The sequence below is a fragment of the Trichechus manatus genome, unplaced genomic scaffold, assembly GCF_000243295.1.
Source record: "Trichechus manatus latirostris isolate Lorelei unplaced genomic scaffold, TriManLat1.0 scaffold00007, whole genome shotgun sequence".
Classification (NCBI taxonomy): Eukaryota; Metazoa; Chordata; class Mammalia; order Sirenia; family Trichechidae; genus Trichechus; species Trichechus manatus.
In genome coordinates, this window is record NW_004443943.1 from 20,238,068 (window position 1) to 20,260,049 (window position 21,982).

At 41.2% G+C, this 21,982-nt stretch overlaps 1 protein-coding gene across 2 annotated transcripts in view; it reads right to left on the minus strand.

Annotated features, from left to right (window-relative positions):
* MYOF (myoferlin) overlaps positions 1–21,982 on the minus strand; it is a 169,564-nt gene that overhangs the window by 53,311 nt on the left and 94,271 nt on the right. For both annotated transcript variants that reach the window (XM_004369943.2, XM_004369942.2), the window contains 8 exons: positions 17,433–17,539; positions 14,702–14,894; positions 13,604–13,759; positions 10,732–10,863; positions 7,283–7,446; positions 4,826–4,940; positions 3,127–3,232; positions 1,188–1,333 (listed from right to left, as the gene is read on the minus strand). In XM_004369943.2, coding sequence (XP_004370000.1) covers positions 1,188–1,333; positions 3,127–3,232; positions 4,826–4,940; positions 7,283–7,446; positions 10,732–10,863; positions 13,604–13,759; positions 14,702–14,894; positions 17,433–17,539 — 1,119 coding nt within the window. The remainder of the gene's footprint in view (positions 1–1,187; positions 1,334–3,126; positions 3,233–4,825; positions 4,941–7,282; positions 7,447–10,731; positions 10,864–13,603; positions 13,760–14,701; positions 14,895–17,432; positions 17,540–21,982) is intronic.

Below are 21,982 nucleotides of genomic sequence, written 5' to 3' on the forward strand. Positions count from 1 at the left end.
CAAAGATGATTACAGCTCCATCTTTGCTCCCAAGAAGCTCAATCAGTGGCGCAACTAGGATATGGCAGGTATTGCACCAGTCCTGGGCGTGTGGTGCCACTGAGCAGTTTCTAGTAACCCGGTAAGGCCAGTGGAAGGAAAATGGTGCCTATGGCAAGCACTCAAACGGCACCCTATGGAAACATCTGACACCCCTCTTTCAGATAACTTTACCATAACATCAGCTCAAAAATACAAGTCAAGCTCATTAATTTTTTAATTAACGTATTACTGTGCTTGAGGAAGGATAGTGGGCTGTATCGGGTTAATAGAAACTGCTCAGTGGGGCCCCACACCCAGGGCCGGGGCCCCACACCCAGGGCCGGTGAAATACCCTAGATACACCACTGCTCATACTCTGATAACAATAGCTTTACAGCACCTACAATGAGTCAGGAACTATGCCGAGTGGAAAAAGTTCCTGTTTTGAAATTAACCCAGCCTGGGTTCAAACACTGGCTCTGTCACTTACTATACACGTGGCCTGGAGCAAGTTTGTTTCTCTGTGAGCATTACCTGTACAACCGGGATAAAAAGCAGACCTTGCAGATTGTAGGTGATGTATATATTCAGTACCTAGCATTATTTGAGAAGGTACTCAAAACATGCCACTTATTGTTGTGAGTTATAACTCATTGTTATGAGTATAATTGTTTCACTTAATTTATTATTATTCCATTTAAAACTTACAACACCCTAATTAGATGTATGGTATTATACCCATTTTGCAGATGAGAAAGTAAGTGGAGCCAGGATTTGAATCCTTATGTATGCTATTCTAAGTCCTGAACTATTGCCATTATTGAATTATGCTGTCAAAATAACTTCCATTTCCACTACTACGTTTATAGCAGTTCTCAACACAGAGCCTCAACATCAGAATCACCTAGAGGACTTGTTGAAACACAGATTGCTGTGCTCCACCCCCAGAGTTTCTAAATCATGGGTTTGGGGTGTAGCATTTCTAGGAAATTGCCAGCTGATGCAGATGCTGCTGATAAGGGGACCATTCTTGGAGAAGCTTTGAGCAGAGGATGAGGCCCTTGATTTGCAAATGATTTCTGTATAAGTACCCTAGTTAACTGTCACTGTGTGTGGCCTGGAGGGCAGAACCGCCTAGCCCAGTTCCCTCCCACTGCTCCTCTTACCCTTGCCGTGCTTGAAGCACTTTGTGTTAAATCTTTGTTGCGTTTTCGGATCATCCTTCGTCGTCTATGAGTGTGATACATTTTCTCTGCTGCAACCCAGGATTTGGGTCTATTATCAGGAGGAATGGTAATTCCATACTCCCAGCCTGGAACAGAGTTTGTGAATAGTTATCCAAAAGAGATACATTTGCCAGATCGCAAAATCAACTCACATTCAGTCACTCTCTCTGCCCTGAGATGCTCTCTACTGTCATGACTGAATGCCACTGCTCTTTGCATTTTGCCTTGCAATTCAGCCAAACTGGATTTAGACCCGTTCCTTGGCTCCCTCCCAAAAAAGCTTCCTTTGTGGCCATGGGGTTCTCCTCCACTTTTATTTTATTCATTATAATTGAGTGCATCTATGAATAAATAAGAAGCCCTGGTGGAACAATGGTTAAGCTCTCAGCTGCTAACTGAAAGGTTAGCAGTTCGAATGTACCCAGCTGCTCCTCTGGAGAAAGCCCTGGTGATCTGCTCCCATAAGGATTACAGCCTAGAGAACTTCTATGGGGCAGTTCTGCTTTGTCACATGGGTCACTATGAGTCAAAAATCGACTCGATGGCACCTAATAACAACAAGAAGAACAAAGTACTGTAAAGAGGTAGAGAGGATAGTAGTTAAGGATGTGGGCTGTGTAGTCACACGACTTGCATTCAAATTCCAGCTCCACCACATGCTGTTTACCAAATGGGTTACTTGCAAGTTAGTAAACCTGCCCATGGCCTAATTTCCCCACTGCAAAGGTAAATACATCTTTTTTTAGGATTATATTATATTAAGTATTAATCAAACTAATGTATGCAAAGCACTAAGACATGCTCAGCATAGTAAGTGCTCAATTAATGCTATTATTGCAAGGCCTGGGGGATGTGTCAAGATCAGTGAGGAATTGATAATCCAGTTGAAATCTTCTGTATCAATGCTAAATCTTTTTATGCACTATTCCCTCTGATAAGAAAAAAATTAATCAAAATTTTCTCTTTTGATAATTCCAAATGTTATGGTTCATTTAACTTTAAATTACTGCTCATAAAAAAAAAAGGTAAATGCCATTAACAGAAGTCATGTCAATAATCGGCATGGTTGCCGAATAGGATTGCTTTTAAGGCATTTTACAATTCTCCTTTCTGAGTTCCCAGGGAAGGTATGGGCTGTGGTTAGAATGGAGAAAATTCAAATTCCAACTTCTCTGGGTTCTCATCCTGGATCCCCAACATCTCGAAGCCCAGCCACCTGGCCGCCTGTCGTTGCTGTGTGCTGCAGAGTGGATTTCGACTCATAGAGACCCTACATGACAGAGTAAGAACTGCCCCGTGGGGTTTCCCAGGCTCAGGAATCTTTATGGAAGGAGCCCTGGTGGCGCAGTGGTTAAATGCTTGGCTACTAACCAAAAGGTTGGTGGTTTGAACTCACCAGCTGCTCCATGGGAAAAAGATGTGGCAGTCTGCTTCCGCAAAGATTACAACCTTGGAAATCCTACGGGGCAGTTCTACTCTGTCCTATAGGGTCACTATGAGTCGAAATCCACTCAACAGCAACGGATAATCTTTATGAGAGCAGATCACCAGGTCTTTTCTCCCGCGGAGTCACTGGTGGGTTCCAAGCACTAACCATTCAGTTAGCAGCCAAGCACTTTATCATTTCACCACCAGGGCTCATTCACTTGGACCCCTATCGCCTCATATTTTTCACTCTCAGCAGCTCCCTCCCCCAGTCACCTGTCCAGGCACTTGCTTGTCCCTCAGAGTCTAAACGTGAATAGTCATAGGTATCGCCCCATGACCTGGTTGACATAGACCAACAGGGGTAAGGCCCCTCCCTCCCAAGGAAACCTTATCTGGTTAACCAAGGCCTTGCTGCAGAACCCCTAGTCAAGCAGTAGACGTGGAATGTTACCTTTCTCATCCACCGCTCGATTTATGTCATATACCCATGCATCATCTTCCCATTTCCAACCCGGGGGGCAAGTCAACTCGCTGGGTGATGCTGATTTATCGCCATTCTTTAAGAAAAAATAGAAACAAATGCAAAAGTGAGGTATGCTTCCTTATACTTAACTATGGTATCTGAATATTTACTCAGACAACATCTTAGGTGTCAATCTTGCTCAGAAAAATCCCTAATCTTTACTTATACACAGTTGCTATATAAAAATTAGTTTTTACACCACCTTATGTTTCTACTATTAGTCGTATTAGGTTGAACCATATGAAATTGCTGTTGTTGTAGGTCAAAAATAGTCAAATACCAGCAGTTTCAGATGGTTCAACTTCATATTATGAAATGGTGTAACTGTGTTTATAAGAGGTTATATAGGAAAGAAACCATCAAAGAATGGATAAAACTTGAAAGCCACATGCTTTCAAATACTGGAAAATGCTACTGGAGGCTCATGACACTAGTCATGTCAGATTGAGCAGAGTTTATGTAAAATATTAGCTCAGTAGAAATCCTGCATAAAAACTGATGGTGAGTTAAGGACATGATCAGAAAGATCATAGTAAAGGAAATAAAGAATTGAATTGTGTTCCCCCAAAATGTTGAAGTTCCAACTCCTGTACCTGTGAATGGACCCTGTTTGTTATGTTAACAAGGACATACGTGAGTAGGGTGGGTCCTAAACCTAATCCCTTCTGAGTGGTCTCTTATAAAAGACACACACGCACACACAGACACACACACAGGGGGAAGACAGATGCCAGGTGAAGATACATCTATAAGCAGCTAAGGGACCCCGAGAAACACCTGGAGCTACAGAAGCTGAAAGAGACAAGGAACTTCCCCTAGAGCCCACAGAGAAGGAAAGCCTAGCCCTGCCAAAGGCCTGAATTCAGACTCCTCACCTCCAGAACTATGAGAAAATGAATTCCTGTTCTTTAAAGTACCTATGGTACCTGTGGTACTTACATTACAGCAGCACTAGGTAACTCAGCCAGTGGCCCATAGACATATGGAAAAAAGCTCAGCTTCACTTTAAATTAAGAAAGTGAAAATTGAAACAATAGGATACCATTTATTCATATATTGGCAAAGATGATAAATTGGAATGGTGAGTGTTTAGGGTAATGGCTCTCTCATATACTATTGCTATGCTGTTTGAATTTTTTTTTAAACACGAGCATTTAATTTGTTATAATTTTAAAAACTAGTTAAATAAGAAATATTTATTACTTCTAATATGACTTCTAAAAAGAGTGTACATCCCAAACATTTCCATTTACCAGCATCTAGTTAAAGCCCTGGTGGCCCGGTGGTTAAGAGCTCGGGCTGCTAACCAATGATCGATGGTTCGAATCCACCAGCCGCTCCTTGGTAACCCTATGGGGCGGTTCTACTCTGTCCTATAGGGTCGTTAGGCTTCAGAATCGAATCAACGGCAAAGGGTTTTTTTGGTTAGTTAAATAAGTCCAATTTATCTTCTATAGGGAATAATTATAATTGCACTTGTGTGGTTAAAGTTATGAATGTGAGACTATTCAGAACATAAGCTGAAACAAAACAGAAGGTAAAGTCAAGCTCTGGGTTGGTGGATTCCCAACAGATCCTTGTTCCTAGAGATAACATGTATCTCTTTTCTGGAGAGCAGGCCACTCACTGCATCAGTGTAGGTGTCCTCGGCTGACTTCCACTCGCCCCCAGGGTAGCGACTCTCATTCTGATACACTTCATCGGTGAACTCCATGTGACCGGCGTCAGCCTCGGTCAGCAAGCTGTGGGTGAGAGCTCATGTTACCCAAGGAGAAATGGTAACCGACAACCCCAGCTATTTCCAATGGCTGGGAAACATCTACACCCTGGGACTGGTACCAGTTCCCTCCTCACTTTACCCCTTTTGATTCTCAACTCCAAACTTCTCTTTATACTAATAGGTTTTGACATTTCTTTGAAGAAAAGGCCTGCTGGAACAATGAGACCTAAATTATAGTGAACTCTTCAAATCAGCAAGGTTGCTCCTTCTCAGTAATTAGGGTGGGGACTGGGAAAATAGTGCTGTGGGCAGCTTCTTATGAGGACCACAGAGATCGTGTTCCATACTTATGTTTCAATTCAGAGCTCGTCCATTTTTTTCTCAGCAAAACTCTTGGCTAACAGTTCAAAAGAACAGGGAGTCGTCCCCCTCCATCCCCTCATCTTTTCAAATGGAGTGGAGACAGTCTCAAGGGGCCACGCGTGGAAATTTTTACTCATGGCTTGCTTGGTCTACGTAACACAAACTGAAGGGAGGAGTTTAAATTTTCTGGATAGCTTCTAGGTAGACAGCCAAACCAGGTCATTTAAGACTCCGAACTCCCTTTGGGCAGTTGAGAAATCCATACTGACTCTCTGCCATGCCAATTTTCCTCTTGGATTTGGAGCTATTTTGACAACCCATGGAGAAAAGTACAGAGCTTCCAACTTTGACTTAAGGCTTCTGCCAGGTATCCACTCAAGTGAGGTTCCTTTTTCCTTTTATTGTCTCTACGTGTTTTCCCTGCTGTATCCTCCCTTAGAGTCAAGCACTGGAAAGGAATCAGAAAACAAATAGTCGCAACCGTGTGTATAAACTGGAGTCATCCATCACTCCTCTGGGCCCCAGAGAAGGAGAATAGAAGCTCTGGCTGCCACCTCAGGGTCCCATCCAGCCTTGACATTCTCTGACCTTCTGCTTTTCCCATCACAATTCTCCCTACCCCGTCCCCGTCCTCACTCACCTTCCTTCCTTCCTTCCTTCTGTCCAATTCTGGCTTCTTCTCACCAGCCCTCTACTCCCAACTTATCAATAGCAAGCTGTTCTGGGTTAAAAGGAGTCATGTGCTAATGCTGTTTCAACAAACCCAGTACCCTCACTTCCCTCCCTATCTAGTGCCTATGTGACTACAGGAAACAAACATTGACGGAGGGACCAAACTTTAGTTTGTGACCTTAAGATTCAACTTCACATATTTGTTTCCTTCAAACTCCAGTGTGCTGAGTTGCAGAAAAGGAGGGAGCTCTTTGGTTCTAATGTTGTTTGCAACACATAGAAACTAAGAGCACCAGCCTTTGGTTTCCCCCAGCCTCCAGGGGAAATGTGCTTGCCCCTCTACTATTTCTTTAATTTTTTTTTTAAATAATAGCTTTATTGAGATATAATTAAAACATTTCATCCATTTAAAGTGTACCCTCTACTATTTCTTGTAGACCTTCCAGCATAACAGCTAAAAGTGCTGGTTTTGGTGCTCAAGCTAGACCTGGGTTTTAGTTCCAGCTATACCACTTATCGGAGCCCTGGTGGCATATACCACTTATAAGCTACTTGCCTTTGGACAAGTTATTTAACCTCTGTAGGTCTCAGTTTCCTCATCTATAAAGTGGAGATAATACCTGTTGGGCCATAATTCTCCATGATTCTCTTGCTTTTCTGTACATCTTGCCACAGAGACGCTGAATGCCTTTGTAACAGACTATGTTTTCAAAGATGTTTGTGTAAGCTTTGAAAGACAGAGATAGTGTCTCCCTCTAGAGCAAAGGGCAGGCATACTACTGCCCATTGTGAAAGATTTGGACGCCTTAAGCTTGAGGTTCCTCTCCTGCACTGAAACCCATGGTATGTGCAGGTGTCACTTAGTTGTCTGTCTTCTTGTCACCCTGTGAGAATTGGGGTTCAGGAAACTGGAGCAAATTGCTGTGGGCAATAAAGTCTTTTGTCTCTGACCCAGGAGTCTTGTGTCTTCAGCTAGCCATGAAACTGTGGGTAGGATACTTGTTAGTTTGCAAGCGGGGTAAAATCTCAGACCCTTCACAATTATTGACATAATTCTTGTAGGGTTGTTGTCGAGATTAAATAAGATGATGCAAGTGCTCAGCTCAGTGCCTGTATATTAGCACATAACAAGTTCTCAATAAATGTCAGCTATAAGGTGCTTTTTATATTTGTCTCATTACAGGACACCGATGATATTTTCCAATTTTATATGAATTTCTATGGACTTATTCCTGCTCAGTCGGTATTCTTTAAATATTATCAAAAACTTAGCAATTTCCAGGGAAAAGTTTCATTGTCATCTTTTCTCTTAGAAAATGGAGAACTTACCTTCTTTCAGGATCAACTATCCAGTCTCCTTCCCATTCCCAGCCTTTTGGAGGCAAGAAGAATTCCCTCTTAAGCTTTATTTTTCCTGTGACATCAGAAAATTTATGACGACCCACTAATCCAGAAGTGCCCCATTTTCCGAACATGAAAGCTTGATTTTCATACTATTAAAAAAATAAAATAGGAGAAATACCATCAGGGAGCAAGAAATGAAACCAGCTCATGGATTTTCAAGTTCATCTAAGACTTAGGCCTGACAATGATAGAAAGTAAAAAAGTTTGCTCTCAGAAGTTATGGACCTAACCTGGGCTGCATACTGATTATGTAATGTTACAAAACGCATTTTCCCAAGTCTCAGTGTTCCTATCTGTAAACTGGGGATGATACCACCTCTCATACTGTTGTTCTGGAGCTCAAATGCACAAATGATTGTGAAAGTGCTTTGTAAACAATGCTATATCATGCTAGTTGTTTCTATTATTATTTTTAATGGCTCCAAATAGTTCTCCAGACCCAATCTTTTAAAAGCGTACAAAAGACTTGATGAATGAGCAAGCTTCTAAAAGTTTATTTGTAACTCTACTTCTTGGAACCTGGGGTACATTTCCCTATAGAAACAATACTACGTTTGATGGTATGTTTCCCAGGAAGTCCACAAAGAACCCCTCTGAAACATGAAGGTCCTTTAGCTCCAATCCTTTATGAGACCTAAGAGTCCTGAGCCTTAATCCCCTCTGGAAGATGACGAGTAGACCAAGAACTTTCTGGAAGCAGGTTTAGTGGAAATGGCAGATTCTGGTTTATAAGGCATTCATTTCTAAGTTAAAATGTATAAATCTAGAATGGTCTGCTCTTTACTATGTGAACCATCGGAAGGGTTGAGATTTGCCAGGGAGGTTGTGTCCCTGTTTGGGCCTAGGCTGGACTTTGCACTTACCTGTTGATAAAACCACTGAGAAGAAGATTCACATAAGCCGTATGGGGGTTTTCGGCTGAAGGAGGATGGAGGAGGTTTGAATGGGAGCCTGATGGAGAAACTGGGATCAGGATGACAGGATGGTAACTGTCTCAGATATCAGCTCTGAGCCCTGAGGGGGAAGTATGCTTCAGACAGAAGCTAAAGGAGGTGTTGTCACAGGGGGTGGTGAGACATGGGGGCACGTGTACAGCTGCTTTGGTTTCCAAGTGACAAGGACACAGAGTGGAGGAATGGGCAAAGACCTTGGCATGGACAATATGGCATCAGCAGCAGTAGAGATGTCAGCCTCAAGTGGCTTTGAAGGCTGTGATCTTTAACTAGCAACTGCAGGGCAAGACAACAAGAAAAAAGTATTCATGAGCAAGCACGCAGAGACTCCCAGAAATTTGGAGAGGGGGGAATCACAGAGAACTGAGGTCCTGTATCAGCAGATAAAGGCAAGAACCAGTGATTTCCATTATTGTTATTAATGTGCCCCCTACTAGTACTTACAGGTTGTTAGAACCTAGGGAAACTAGGGTCACACAAAACAACTGAAATGGATGGAGAATCTCTTTACATGAGTCGGTAGCTTGAGCTCTGTTCTATGCAGGGAGGGATCGGGAAATGGACCAGAATGGAAGGGAGCCCTGGACTGGCTGCTCAGCCCTCCTTGCTCAGTGCTAGCTTCTTTGGGCTTAGCTCCAGCCACAGAGCTCGAGGATAGGTGTGTGCCAAGAAATCTTGCAGGAATGCAGGAATACAGGAACAAGCCTCCCCTAAGTGTGCCCTGGTGCCCCCACTCCACACCGCTCAGCTGGCTGGACATCAAAATCCAAGACTCAGGGCCTCCCCAGGGACTCCCAGCACATTCTCTATTTATCTCCATTAGCAGTTCCTAGCCTTCATTGCAAAGATCTGTTTGTGTCTCTCCCACGTGTTCCATTGTTTCTCAGAGTGTGGCCCACTGATTCCCCACATTCCCTAACTCAGCCTAGAGAATCGCAATCCCCAGAGAGCTCCTGGGAGCCTGCATGTTTAACAAGGGACCAATTCTACAATCGTTGCAGTAGACTGTAAGATCCATAAGGATGGGGCTATAGCTTCTTTATCTTCTTCCGCGCCTGGCTCAGTGCCTGGCATAAAGCCACCACTTTATAAAAGCTTGGATGGATGGATGGATGGATGGATGGATGGATGGATGGATGGATGGATGGATGGATGGATGGATAGGTGGGTGGGTGGGTGAATGGATGGATAAATTTTGTCATCGTTTATTTATTCATTCAACAAATATTTATTGGGACATACTATGTGCCAGGAAACCCCTGTGGCTTAGTGGTTAAGAGCTACAACTGCTAACAAAAAGGTTGACAGTTCGAATCCACGAGGCGCTCCTTGGAAACTCTATGGAGCTGGTCTGTTCTGTCCTATAGGGTCCCTATGAGTCAGAATTGACTCGACAGCAACAGGTTTGGTTTGGGTTTTTTTTTTTACTATGTGCCAAGCACTGTTGAATAAATTAAAAAATGGCCATGTGTTTTCTTGCCCAGCAAGCAGATCAGAAGCACAATCCTGAAGTAGCCAACAGGTATAGTGGTGGGTACCAGGAACACATTGATAGACTAGCCAGAATAGAGATAGGCTTCTCTCCACTTATTTGCACATGAAGGCTCAGCTGTAGAATATAATTCATCTGCTATGGGTTGGAATCGACTCAATGGCAAGGGGTTTGGTTTTTTTTTTTTGAAAATTATCAGAAGAGACTCACCAGAATTCATCTAGTAAATTTAAATCAATGAGTACTTTCATTAAAAACACAAATCAAAAATATCTCTGCTTTTAACTTTAGAGGTTTTTAAAAATTATTTTCATTGGTTTGATTGTAATGAGACTTCTTAAATAATTTATTTTTATTAAGTAAATTGATTTTAAATTCACTGAAGGTTTTACAAATTATCTCTATTGATTTAGAAGTAGTCAGGTAGCCTTTTCTCTGCTCCTGGGCAAGGCCATCTGAGGCTCCGCCTAAATAAGGAATGGGTCGTCTGTGGTTTAAAGAGTCCCAATTTCAGGTCTGAACGTCTCCAGTGATCGCTTTCCTGGGTTGTTTTATGCATGTGCATATATACATAAAATGAAGAGCTCCTCATTAGGTCTCTACTTAGTGTCCCACCACTTGTGACTGACTGTCAATGAGTTCTCATACTGAGAGCTGGAAGAGCACCCCTTTGCAATATTGTTGGTGAGATTGGGGTGGATGTCATCTCTTAGGATTACAACTGGATTATCACTGACTGGTGAATCCCAGTGTTGACACCAAAACCTCAAGACAACCTTTTCCTATCCCTTTAGGGTAAGATTCTTTGAGTGGGATTTTAGGTGGTGGTGCTGATGGAGATTGTTGTTTGGTATATGAACGTTTTCCCCAAGGATGAAAAGTAAAAGTACTCCCCCAAAAGGAAAAGTTGGCGACACCAGTAAACGTACCATTTCAGCAAAGACGGTGAATGTTCCTTCCGCGAAGCTATTGAACTTCTTCTCAACAGCACTTAAGCCCAGCCAGATGTTAACACGCAATTCCACAGGTACCTTGGGCCCATTGTTTTCTTCCTGTGGATACTGTGAGATGCACAATAACACGTCATCTTGGGGGCAGTGCAGACTGTGACATGACGTTAAAGCCAAAAGCAAATGGAAAATCTAAGCATTGCTCTCACCAGTCTAATTCTATGTTTGTTTACTCAAAATATTTCCAAATGACCTTACAGCAAAGATAAAACTAACAACTAAAGCAGCAGTTCTCAAAGTGCGGCCCATAGATCGACCCCTGAGAGTCCCTGAAAATTTTGTGGGAGGTCCACGAGGTCAAAAGTATTTTTATAATAAAACTAAGATGTTATGTGTCTTTTTCACAGCATTGCCATTTGCACTGCTGCTGCAAAGCAATGGTGGATAAAACTCCTGGCACTTTAGCAGGTCAGTCAAGACAGTGGCACCAAATTGCACCAGCAGTGATTGTGTTCTTCACCCCTATGCAAGCTCAGTTGAAAAAAAAAGCCAGTTTTACTTAAGAATGCTCTTGATAAAGCAATAAAAATGATCCATGTTATTAAAGTTCGACCTTGAGTGCATATCTTTTTAATAGTTTGTGTGTTGAAATGGGAAGTGAGCACAAAGCACATCTACTGCATATCAGTGTGAGGTGGTCATGAGAAAAGGCTCCTGTGCAATGAGGAGGTCATGAGAAAAGGCTCCTGTGCAATTGTCTGAGCTGTGAACTGAACTAGAGGGACTTTTGTTTTGTTTTTTTAACTGAATACCACAGTGATTGGCAGAAAATATGGTTATTTAGACTTGGGTGTGGGGCAGAATTTTCTCGGACATAAAGTGAGCCTGTCACCTCAAGAAAAAGAACTGACTGTATTTGTTGCCAGTGATAGAATTAGAATTTTGGTAAACTTGCCATGGTGAGTCTGATACCTTGCCAATACATAAAGATGTCTATGATAAAGTAGGTGGTGATTTTAACAAATGGGACTTTTTAAATTTATATTGTATGATCATATGTCAACATTAGGAAGATCTGTATAACTCAGTGAACCAATATTTTCCAAATGATCAATGCTTGATGTTCCAGAATAATGAATGGATAAAAAAGCCATTCAAAGTGCAAGACAGACCAATGGATCTTTTTTTCTTAAATTGCAGTGCTATAAGACCAGGCGGATTTTAATGTAGCAGTATGAAAAATTCATTGATATAGTTTCAGATTCCACATCACAGTTAACCTGTTAAAAGCTTCTACCTGTAGAATTTGGTGTTGTAGCAATGATGAATCTCAACAATTATCTGAAAAGGTTATTAAAGTACTCCTTTGTTTTCCAACCTCATATCTATGTGAGGCTGGATTTGCTTCATATACTTTAACCAAAAAACTTATTGCATCAGATTTAATGCAGAAGCAGATTGGAAGTCCAGTTATTTTCTGTTAAACCAGACATTAGTTTGTAAAAATGTAAAACAGTATCACTCTGCTCAGTGATTTTTTAAAAAGAAAAAATAGTTATATTTTATAAAAATATGTAATTTATGATCATATGTAATGGGCATCTTATTATTTTAAAATGAATTAATAAAAGATTTAAAATTTATTTGTTTTAATTTCCACTGTAATAAACATTGATAGATATAACCTACGTAAACAAAAGCTCTCTGGGGTCCTCAATACTTTTTAAAAGTAGAAAGGGGTCCCAAGACCAAAAAGAGCTACTGAATTAAAGTAATGGCTTTTCAAACTGGATAATGAAAGCATTAACAGAATCCAATAAATAGAACATTATCCAGACAACATTTTGCCATTGATCCACTAAAGTACCAAAACCTAACCTAGAGAATATCACTTTAATCCTCTCTACCACCCTCTGTGAAGTTTTCTTCATTAATCAGTTTGCTTCCACCCACTGCTGAGGTCTAATTCTAATTTGGTTCTATCTTAAGTAAAATTTATTCCACCTAGAGACACTTGAAAGAAGACAGTCATGCTGGTTTCTACTTCCACTTTCCTGATTAAGAGCAAAGAATGTATGTATTAAAAGTTAGCAGATATCTCCTTGTTTTAAGAGAACACTCCACCCTGACTGCTTTTTCTCATCTCACTTTTTATTCCTCTCTCCCACATCTGAAAGATATAAGAACTGGGTTGGGGTTGCCCAGGGAGAGGGATGTCAAACATACAGATGGAAAAATTCTTATTTCTTTGTTTCCAGCCCCAGGCCCTTTGTTGGTTCTCCATATGCACACACAAAGCAGAAGTTCTGAATGAGGGGGTCCTGGGATGGATTTAGGGATTCTGTGAAGCTCCTGAAACATATGCAAAAATTTGGATGCACGTGTGATGTGCATTCTTTTGGAAGTGAAGGCCAGTAGCTTTCGCCGGGTGCTTAAGGAGGCCATGACTCTAAATATGTTCAGAACTTTCCAACTCGAGGACCCCTTTGGTTGGGGCAATAGATAGATTCCATGGACTATCTATGCTATCTTCTCCTTTTTTCGCCTTCCCGAACATTCACTAGAATGAAGGGAAGAAAGGTACAAGTAAGGGGAGAGTTCATGCCAGAAAGCACAACATTCACAATGCCAAGTTAATATTAATGTCACACAGACATCTATCAAGGTGTCCTTGATTGAATACCAGTGGCCTCTGAGAATTTCTGCCCTACAGGGAGGGGCTGGAATGGACTAGAATTGATCATGATCATCTTAACCATCCAATGATTAGCAAATTACAAAGCAGCCCCTGCTCATGAATATGGGTTTTGCATTTAAGTATTTCATATGCACAGGTGATGAAGACACGTACCTTCAGAAAGATGGTTTGGGTTTTCCCACAGTATTTCCCAGATGCATTCTCACCACTGGTAGAATATAAAACCTGATGTGCGGGAATTCGTGCATAGGCCAGTCTTTTCTCTCCCCGGATCATCCAGATGATAATGTCAGGCAAGCTGTTTTGTGGCTGGTCATGTGAGTAGAAAGAAAAGGAAGAAAAGTTATGATGAGCCTAAATGCTAAAGGAGTAGAGACCCTGCAGGTCAGATAGGCCTGGTCCAGGGCTCTCAGGACTCCTCCTAGCACAGAAGTACTGACGTTAGGGCTTTGCCCCAAATTCCTGAGACTCATGTCTTCTAGCACCACACTGGGAGCCCACAGAGCTGGGAAGCAGGCTGCAGCTGGCCAAAGGGATAGAGGGAAGAAGAGGGCCAGCTTCACCTAGTAAAAGTCCCACCTACTCAGCTCTGTGAGGTATTTTAGAAAATACCTCTCTCACACATCAAAGAGCTCTGAAAGGTTGGTAGTTTGAACCCTCCCAGTGGTTCTGTGGGAGAAAAACCTGGTGATCTGCCCCCATAGAGATTACAGCCTAGAAAGCCCTATGAGGGAGTTCTACTCTGTCAAATGGGTCACAAGTCAAAAATTGACTCGATAGTACCTAACAACAACATCTCATGCATCATATAAGGGACGCCGTCAGCAGCGATCAAAGGGTACAGGTTTCCTGTATTTTATCAGACATAGGCAGAGCATGTCTGTCTTACAATCCAGGTCTTCCCGATGTCAACCAAAGCTAGCATTTTTACTTCTCTGTATTACACTGATCTGCCACTTCATCTCTTTACTTGAAATATTTTCGGACTGTACCATAATAATGATAATGGTTTCTCCCCCTTTGAAGACCATTCCAGGGCTACCAACTTAAAATTCCTCTCCTGCTCTGACTTCAATGCCTTTCGCCTTCATTTACTCCCAATCCTAACTCCTTGACATCATCATCCCTTTGATTTGCTCAATATCCAAGATAATGTTCTAGATTCTTTAACCAATCCCATCCTTGATGCCATTCAATAGAATCTTTCTTCCTTATCAGGCAGGTAATGTTCATCTAGTTTCAAAGGCTCACCTCTTCAGTTAGCTGCTTTAATTTGTAAAGCCAGTCCTCAACTTCAGCCAATGCAGACTTCACATCTATGTCTCCAGACCTCATCCTCACAGCTGCCTCGTGTATCTGGGAGAGAGATCTGGACCGCAACTTTTGAATTTGAGTATCAAGAATTGTGACATTAGATTTTCCTTCTAGGGGAGGCAACGTGTATCTAAAGAAAAAGAAACAGAATTTTGTGCTTCAGAACTATCAAATTCACTTACGTTTGGTTTCCATTTTGCAAACCACACCGATTTCCTAACTCTACAAGCCTGGTTTAGGCTGAAATTGAATGTGGCATTGGCAGAGCAGACCTGCCAGATAATGTCTCCTAACTCTCATGAGCCCTGGTAGTGCGGCAGTTAAGTGCTTGGCTGCTAACTGAAAGGTCGGCAGTTCAAATCCACCAGCTGCTCCATGGGACAGAGATGTGGCAGTCTGATTTACAGCCTTAGAAACCCTACTGGGCAGCTCTACTCTGTCCTATAGGGTCACTATGCGTCAGAATCAATTCAACAGCAATGGGTTTGGTAAATCTCAGAGGAATGCAAGGACATTAAAATTCCTAAGTAATTCCTTTAGGTTTGACCTGAGGCCCATGGAGTTACTGGAAAGAGTATGGAAACAGAGCAGCAGCTGGGAGAAACTGGACTTCCCTTCTTTTCCTTCTTTGAATCACTGTATAGATCCACAAAAATGATGGAGGAGGAAGAGAGATTAGAGATCATTAGTTGAAGGGTTCTTAACCTGGGGACTGGGAACCACTAGGCAGCCCACAGGTAGGCTTTAAGAGGTCTATGAATCCTTGGAATTTATAAAGAAAAGTGTTTGCCTGTGTCAACATGCAGTGTGACATAATGAAGAACACAAGCTTTGGCCAACTATCTGGATACAGATCCTGGCTCCCTCATGCACTAATGTGTGGTCTTGACCAGTTACTTAATCTCTTACTTTCCTATCTTCAAATCTGGGATAATAAAATCTACCTTTTAGGGTTGTTGTGAGGAGTAAACAAGTTAATATATGGAGAGTATTTAGAACCCAGTCTGTTGCATAGTAACGTCTAAATAACATAGCTTTCATCATTATCTTATTACTGTTATTATTTCATCAGATTCTCAAAGGGGCTCATGAGTTCAAAAAAGGTTAAGAACCGCTTGTGTAGGCCGAGTCCTTATTCCCAATGAGAACTGGTGTCTAGTGATGGGACCACAAAGATCATAGAAAACTGCAGAGCTGGGGCCAGAGTCAGCTTTCAGCTGTCAGGGCTTTCCTCCTGGAAGCTGGTGGGGGCTACAGGGTGAGTTTTCCACCAATACCAGGAAGTTCTACTCTCATTCTCCCTACCTAGAATTTCCAGTTATTTGAATGTTACCCAGCTTCTTCAATGAAGGGAGTCCTAGCATGACTTTCCTTAAGCACTGAATCTCCTGTTACAATAAAGCTAAAAAGACTCCAGTTTGGTTCTTCAAAAACAGTTCATATCACAAGTATCAATAGATATGTCTGTGTTTTGCTCAGCAAATCTTAAATTTCACAGACATCTTCCATGTGAAAATCATTACCAAATATTTCTGTTTGGTTACGTTAATAATTTTGACAATACTTGAGGGTTAAGTCCCTAGGATGATTCTTTGAGGCAAAAATATATACAGAAGCTGTTTGCTCAAAAGTCACATGTGAGACCCTCAATAAACAGATGTTGACTGTAAGAAACTTGTAGCAGGAAGAGGAAGCTACACTGGTAAATCTGACTCTGGGCATCAAATGTGGCACTTCACCTTCTGGGGACTCTGCTTCCCATCTATAAAATGAGGAGACTGCAAAAAATGACTTCTGAGGACCCAGTTCTAAAATTCTGTGAATTTAAACAAGTTCCCAGAGCACTTTAATTTCAGCTATATGCCAATCACCCGGTTCAGCCACTAGATGGCGCAAGAAGATAGGAAGATTTAGGGCATTCACCCAGCAGCCAAAAAAAAGTCCATGGTTCTTGCGGCGGGTGGGGAGGGAGTATTCAACATGCTTTTATTTTGGGCCTTCCCTGTTGGCTACTTTCTTAGCCAGTATTTAAAATGAGTTTCAAATGAATCACTTCCCCCTTTGATTTCCAAATGCCGGAAGATCTGAGCTGTTTCCTCAAGTCATAGTTATGAAAGGCCCTCTGGCTCAAGTCAAATCTACTGGTTTCACCTACCAGAGGCCACAGTGTTCATTACGCATTTCATAAGAGAGCAAGTGGAGAGGCTATTTCTCAAAATATACGAATTCATATACACATATGAATGTATGAATTAGGATCATTGTTCTGTACGGTAAAAATCTATGCTCCACTCCTAAATCCCATTCTCTGCGGGAGCCAGGAAACACCTTTCTTTGGGGCTGGTGGGCACACAAGGACTGATGGGAAGCAGAAGCACAGACCTGGCCATGCCATCCACTGAGTCCTCACGGAGGCTGCCCTGGAAGGTGCTTCCTGGAGGGGGACCGACCTTAGCCTCTTAGGTTACTTTAGAATTGGTACCCAATCACAAAGAGGAGATTTTTCTGGTGGTGATTGAGAGACAACTCCTAGTTAAGGCTGTTTAAGAAGCTTGAATAGTTCAAATTCATTTTTCAAGCAAACACTATAAATAGTTCTAGAGGCTCTGATAGTTCAAGGGAGGGAAGCATGCCTAGGAATTCTGAGATGCAAGTAAGATCACTATACCTTGTGTCTTCTGTAACTTCATCTATCAGCCTCCACCACACATTGGCCAACTGGTTTGCAGGAATTTTACTTTGTATCCCTGATTTGAGAGCCTCAATGTTTGATTGCTGAAGAATTTGGAGGAAGAGGAAATAATGGATCATTGTGCTTGCTTACATTATTCCACTACATCCAGTAAAAGTTTAACTTTTACTTAAAATATATATATATATTAAAAGGCTTTAATGGCAGAAAAATTAGAGGTTTTTCACATTTAATAGCACTTACCATAGCTTGGCACTATTTATTTTTCTTCAAAATGTAACCACCACTGCTATCTTCAAGCAATAAAACAGCCTTTCCAATATAGTTTTGATCTTTGAAACCATGTAAATATTTACATATTCAAAAAATAAATAAAATAAAATTAGCAAGGATGGGGGAAAATAAAACTAAAGTGGAATGTAAACAGAACCAATTGACCTAACTATATTTCTTTTTTTTTTTAATTGTACTTCAGGTAAAGGTTTATAGATAGTTTCTCATGAAACAGTAGTACACATATTGTTTTATGACATTGGTTAACAACCCCACGACATGTCAACCCTCTCCCTTCTTGACCTTCTTTTTGTTTGGTGATAATCTACATAGCCAAAGATACACCATTTCAAAAATTTCTACATGCACAGTTCAGTGACATCGACTACGCTCTTCCGCTTGTGCTGCTATTCTCACTTTAGATGAAGGTTTACAGAACAAAATAGTTTCTCATTAAACAGTTAGTACACATGCTGCCCTATGACAATGTTAATAACCTCACAACACATCAACACTGTCCTTAGTCAACCTTGGGTTCCCTTTCACCAGCTTTCCTGTCCCCTTCTGCCTTTTAGCCCTTGTCCCTGGACTGCTGTGCCTCATTAGTCCCGTTTTACTTTACGGGGCTGTCCAATCCCCGGCTGAACAGTGAACCTCGGAAGTGACTTCACCACTGAGCTAAAAGGGTATCTGGGGGCCATACTCTTGGGGTTTCTCCAGTCTCCTTTAGGCCAGTAAATCTGGTCTTTTTTCTGTGTGTTAGAATTTTGTTCTACATCCTTCTCCAGCTCTGTCCAGAATCCTCTGTTGTGATCCTGGTCAGAGCAGTCAGTGGTGGTAACTGGGCACCATCTAGCTGTACTGGACTCAGTCTGGTGGAGGCCTTGGTAGCTGTAGTCCATTAGTCCTTTGGACTAATCTTTTCCTTGTATCCTGTTCTCTTCATTCCCCCTTGCTCCCGAAGGGGTGAGACCAGTGGAGTATCTTAGATGGCTGCTCACAGGCTTTTAAGACCCCAGACGCTACTCACCAAGGTAGAATGTAGAACATTGTCTTTATAAACTGTGTTATGCCAGTTGAGCTAGATGTTCCCCAACACCATTGACCTAACTATATTTCAAATGAATATTATAACCACATTGAATGCAGGTAACTTTTGAACACACTATCTTGACTATATATCCTCAGTTTAAAGGTAACAAAAGAATCATAAATATATCAAACTTTAATTAATAGATTTGTTTTACCCAGTAGTTTATCTGTGGATTTTAGGATGAACAAATGAATAAACATGTTGAGGATAATGGAAGTCAAGTTTCTCCGCATTGGAGAAGGGAGTTAAAAATACAGAATGGGGAAGATTAGAATACACCCTGTGGTACTGGGCTGGGGTTGGAAGCATCCTTATGAACTCATGACTTCTAGTCTATTGATAGCTATACAAATAAATATAGATACATATGTATGTGTGCACATTTGTCTCCTGAGAAGGCCTAGAAGCAATGAAACTCCAGGAGTAGTGAGCACACCTAGTACCCAGATCTTGTTTTTTAAATGCCATTCCTCTCTAAAAGGAACCAGGGCCCCTTGGAGAAATGGTGATTCTAGGGCTGGGACGGGGGAAGTACAAGATGAGGTGATAGAGAAGATCTTGTTGTGTCAAAAAGCAAGGAAGTACTAAAAATATATGCATTTATGGAGATATGTCCAAAGGGTAGAGCCAGTTTGAAAGGGCTCCCATCAACCAAATCTGGGACAATCTGACCATTGAAAATAACTAATGGTAATAGATTATAATCTATTTATTTTTTAATATTTATTTTATTGAATAAAATAAGAAAGTCATGGGCCCATTCTAAAATATAAAATATTAAATGAATAAGAAGAGGAAAGACAGGAAAGCTCTTCCTTACTGAGAAATGCTAATAGATGTAGAAGGGATAATTAAGTATAAATATTACCATTTGCAACTATCATAGTAATAATTGATTCAGGCAAGAATCATCAATGAATGCTAAAACCAGTGGATGAAAGTTTGATGAGGAACAGTATATTTGCCACAAATTACTTATTAATTATGAAAGAGAAAAAGAGAATACAATGAAGAAACATGGACACCATCTTAACCAAGAGGTCAAAATTAATATCACTAATAAGGGGACGGAGAGCCCTTATGACACAATGGTTAAGCACTCAGCTGCTAACCAAAAGGTTGGCGGTTTGAACCCATCTAGCAGCTCCACGGGAGAAAGACCTGGCAATCTGTTCCCCTAAAGATTACAGCCTAGGAAACCTTATGGGGCAGTTCTGTTCTGTCGTATAGGGTCGCTATGAGTTGGAATAGGCTCGACGGCACAAAGCAACAGCAAACAACAATAATAAGAGGACAAACCGATATCATGTGCCTCTTGATAGATAGTTGTTGCTGGGCAACCATTGAGTGGATTCTAACTCATAGCAACCCCATGTAACAGAGTAGAACTGCCCCATAGGGTTTTCTAGGCTGTAATCTTTATGGCAGCAGATGGCCAGGTCTTTCTCCTGGGAGCTGCTGGGTAGGCTCAAACCGCCAACCTTTTGGTTAGCAGCAGAGCACTTAACCGTTGTGCCACCAGGGCTCCTTTTGCCTCCTGATACAATGCACATAAAGGACACAGAAAAGAACACACCATCACTTGTGTGTTATTCATGCAAAAACGTATAAAGTAAATCTCACCAGGAAGAAACGTCAGACTAACACAAATTGAGGGGCAATCTATGAAATTACTGGTCTGTCCTTTTCAAGAATATCAAAGACATGAAAAGCAAAGATAGACAGAGGGACTGTCCTAGACTAAAGGAGAATAAAGAAAACTGAAACTAAATACAATGTGTGATTCCGATTGTCTTCTGGACTGGGAACAAAAATAACCATAAAGGATGTTATTGGAAAAATTGATGCAATTTGAATAAGAACGGGGGTTATTATTACTATACGGTGTCAACATTAAAGTTTCTTTCTTTGATAATTGCACTGTGATTATATAAGAGAAAGTCCTCGTATACACTGGAAGTCCTTATATACATTTTGGAAATTTACACTGTAGTATCTGGGGTGAAGGAGTATGAGGTCTACAATTTACCCTCAAATGATTCCAAAAAAACCCAATAAAACAGATATATATATAAATATAAATGCACAGACACATATGTGTATGCGGATGTGTGCATGTGTGTGTGCCTGTGTGTGTGTGAGTGTGTATGTGAGTGTGTGTGCGTGTGTAGACAGAAAGACACAAAGGGACAGAGAGACAGGCAGAAAGCGAAAGCAAATGATAAAGCAAATGAGCAAAATGTGAACAATTGGTGAATCTGGGTGAAGAATAAACAGTTCTTTGAGCAATTACATCTGTTCTGTAACTTTAAAATTATGTCAATAATAAAATGTCACCAAAAATTGAAAAGAAAAACCACTCAGGGTTGAAGTTAGTAATATTAAAACATTACTTTGTCTCTTTTTTAAAAAAAGTCATAAACCCCAACCAAATGCACTCCAGCCGGAGATGCCTCCCTACGTTTTCAGAAGGCATCTTTCACTTCATACTTTATGTAAATGGTGCCTCCTGGAGTTGTGTATCAGGGACTTTGGGCACAGCAGGAGCAGAGACTTAGTAAAAAGAGGCAATTACTGAGGAAAACAGGCATTTGCATGGCTCTGTAAGATAGCTAGTAAAGACAGAATTAGCTAGAGTAATTCCCTTTCGATACTAGATTTACAGTGGAAGCTCTCGTAACAGACCTCCCTGTAACTCACTCATGGGTTACTGAATCCTATAACACACATGGGTCGACGCCCAGAGATGCTGCATGCTTGAGGGTAGTATGCCAATCTCTTGAATGTCCATGCCCTTCTGTTCCTTCTAAGAGTTACATGCTTACCAAGAATCAGTTATGTTCCTTCCCAAACTGTGCATGTTGTGTTTGTTATTGTAATCATGTAATTCAATTGAGTATTATGTAAGCCAATGAAATATAAGTATAAAAAGGAAACTATTTCTGTGAAAACTAAATCAAATGCTTTGGAAAGATTCATAAGATGGCAGCCACTTTTAAAAATGCTATTAAATTGGAGAAGTGCAAGCCTACAGTAAACAATTGTGAGGAAATTATGAAATTTAGAAGGACAGTGCCTGGAAAGGTACCTATGAAGCAATCTAAGTTCTGGCTCCACTTTAATGAAACCCAAACTGAAAATCATGCAAGTGAGCATTGCT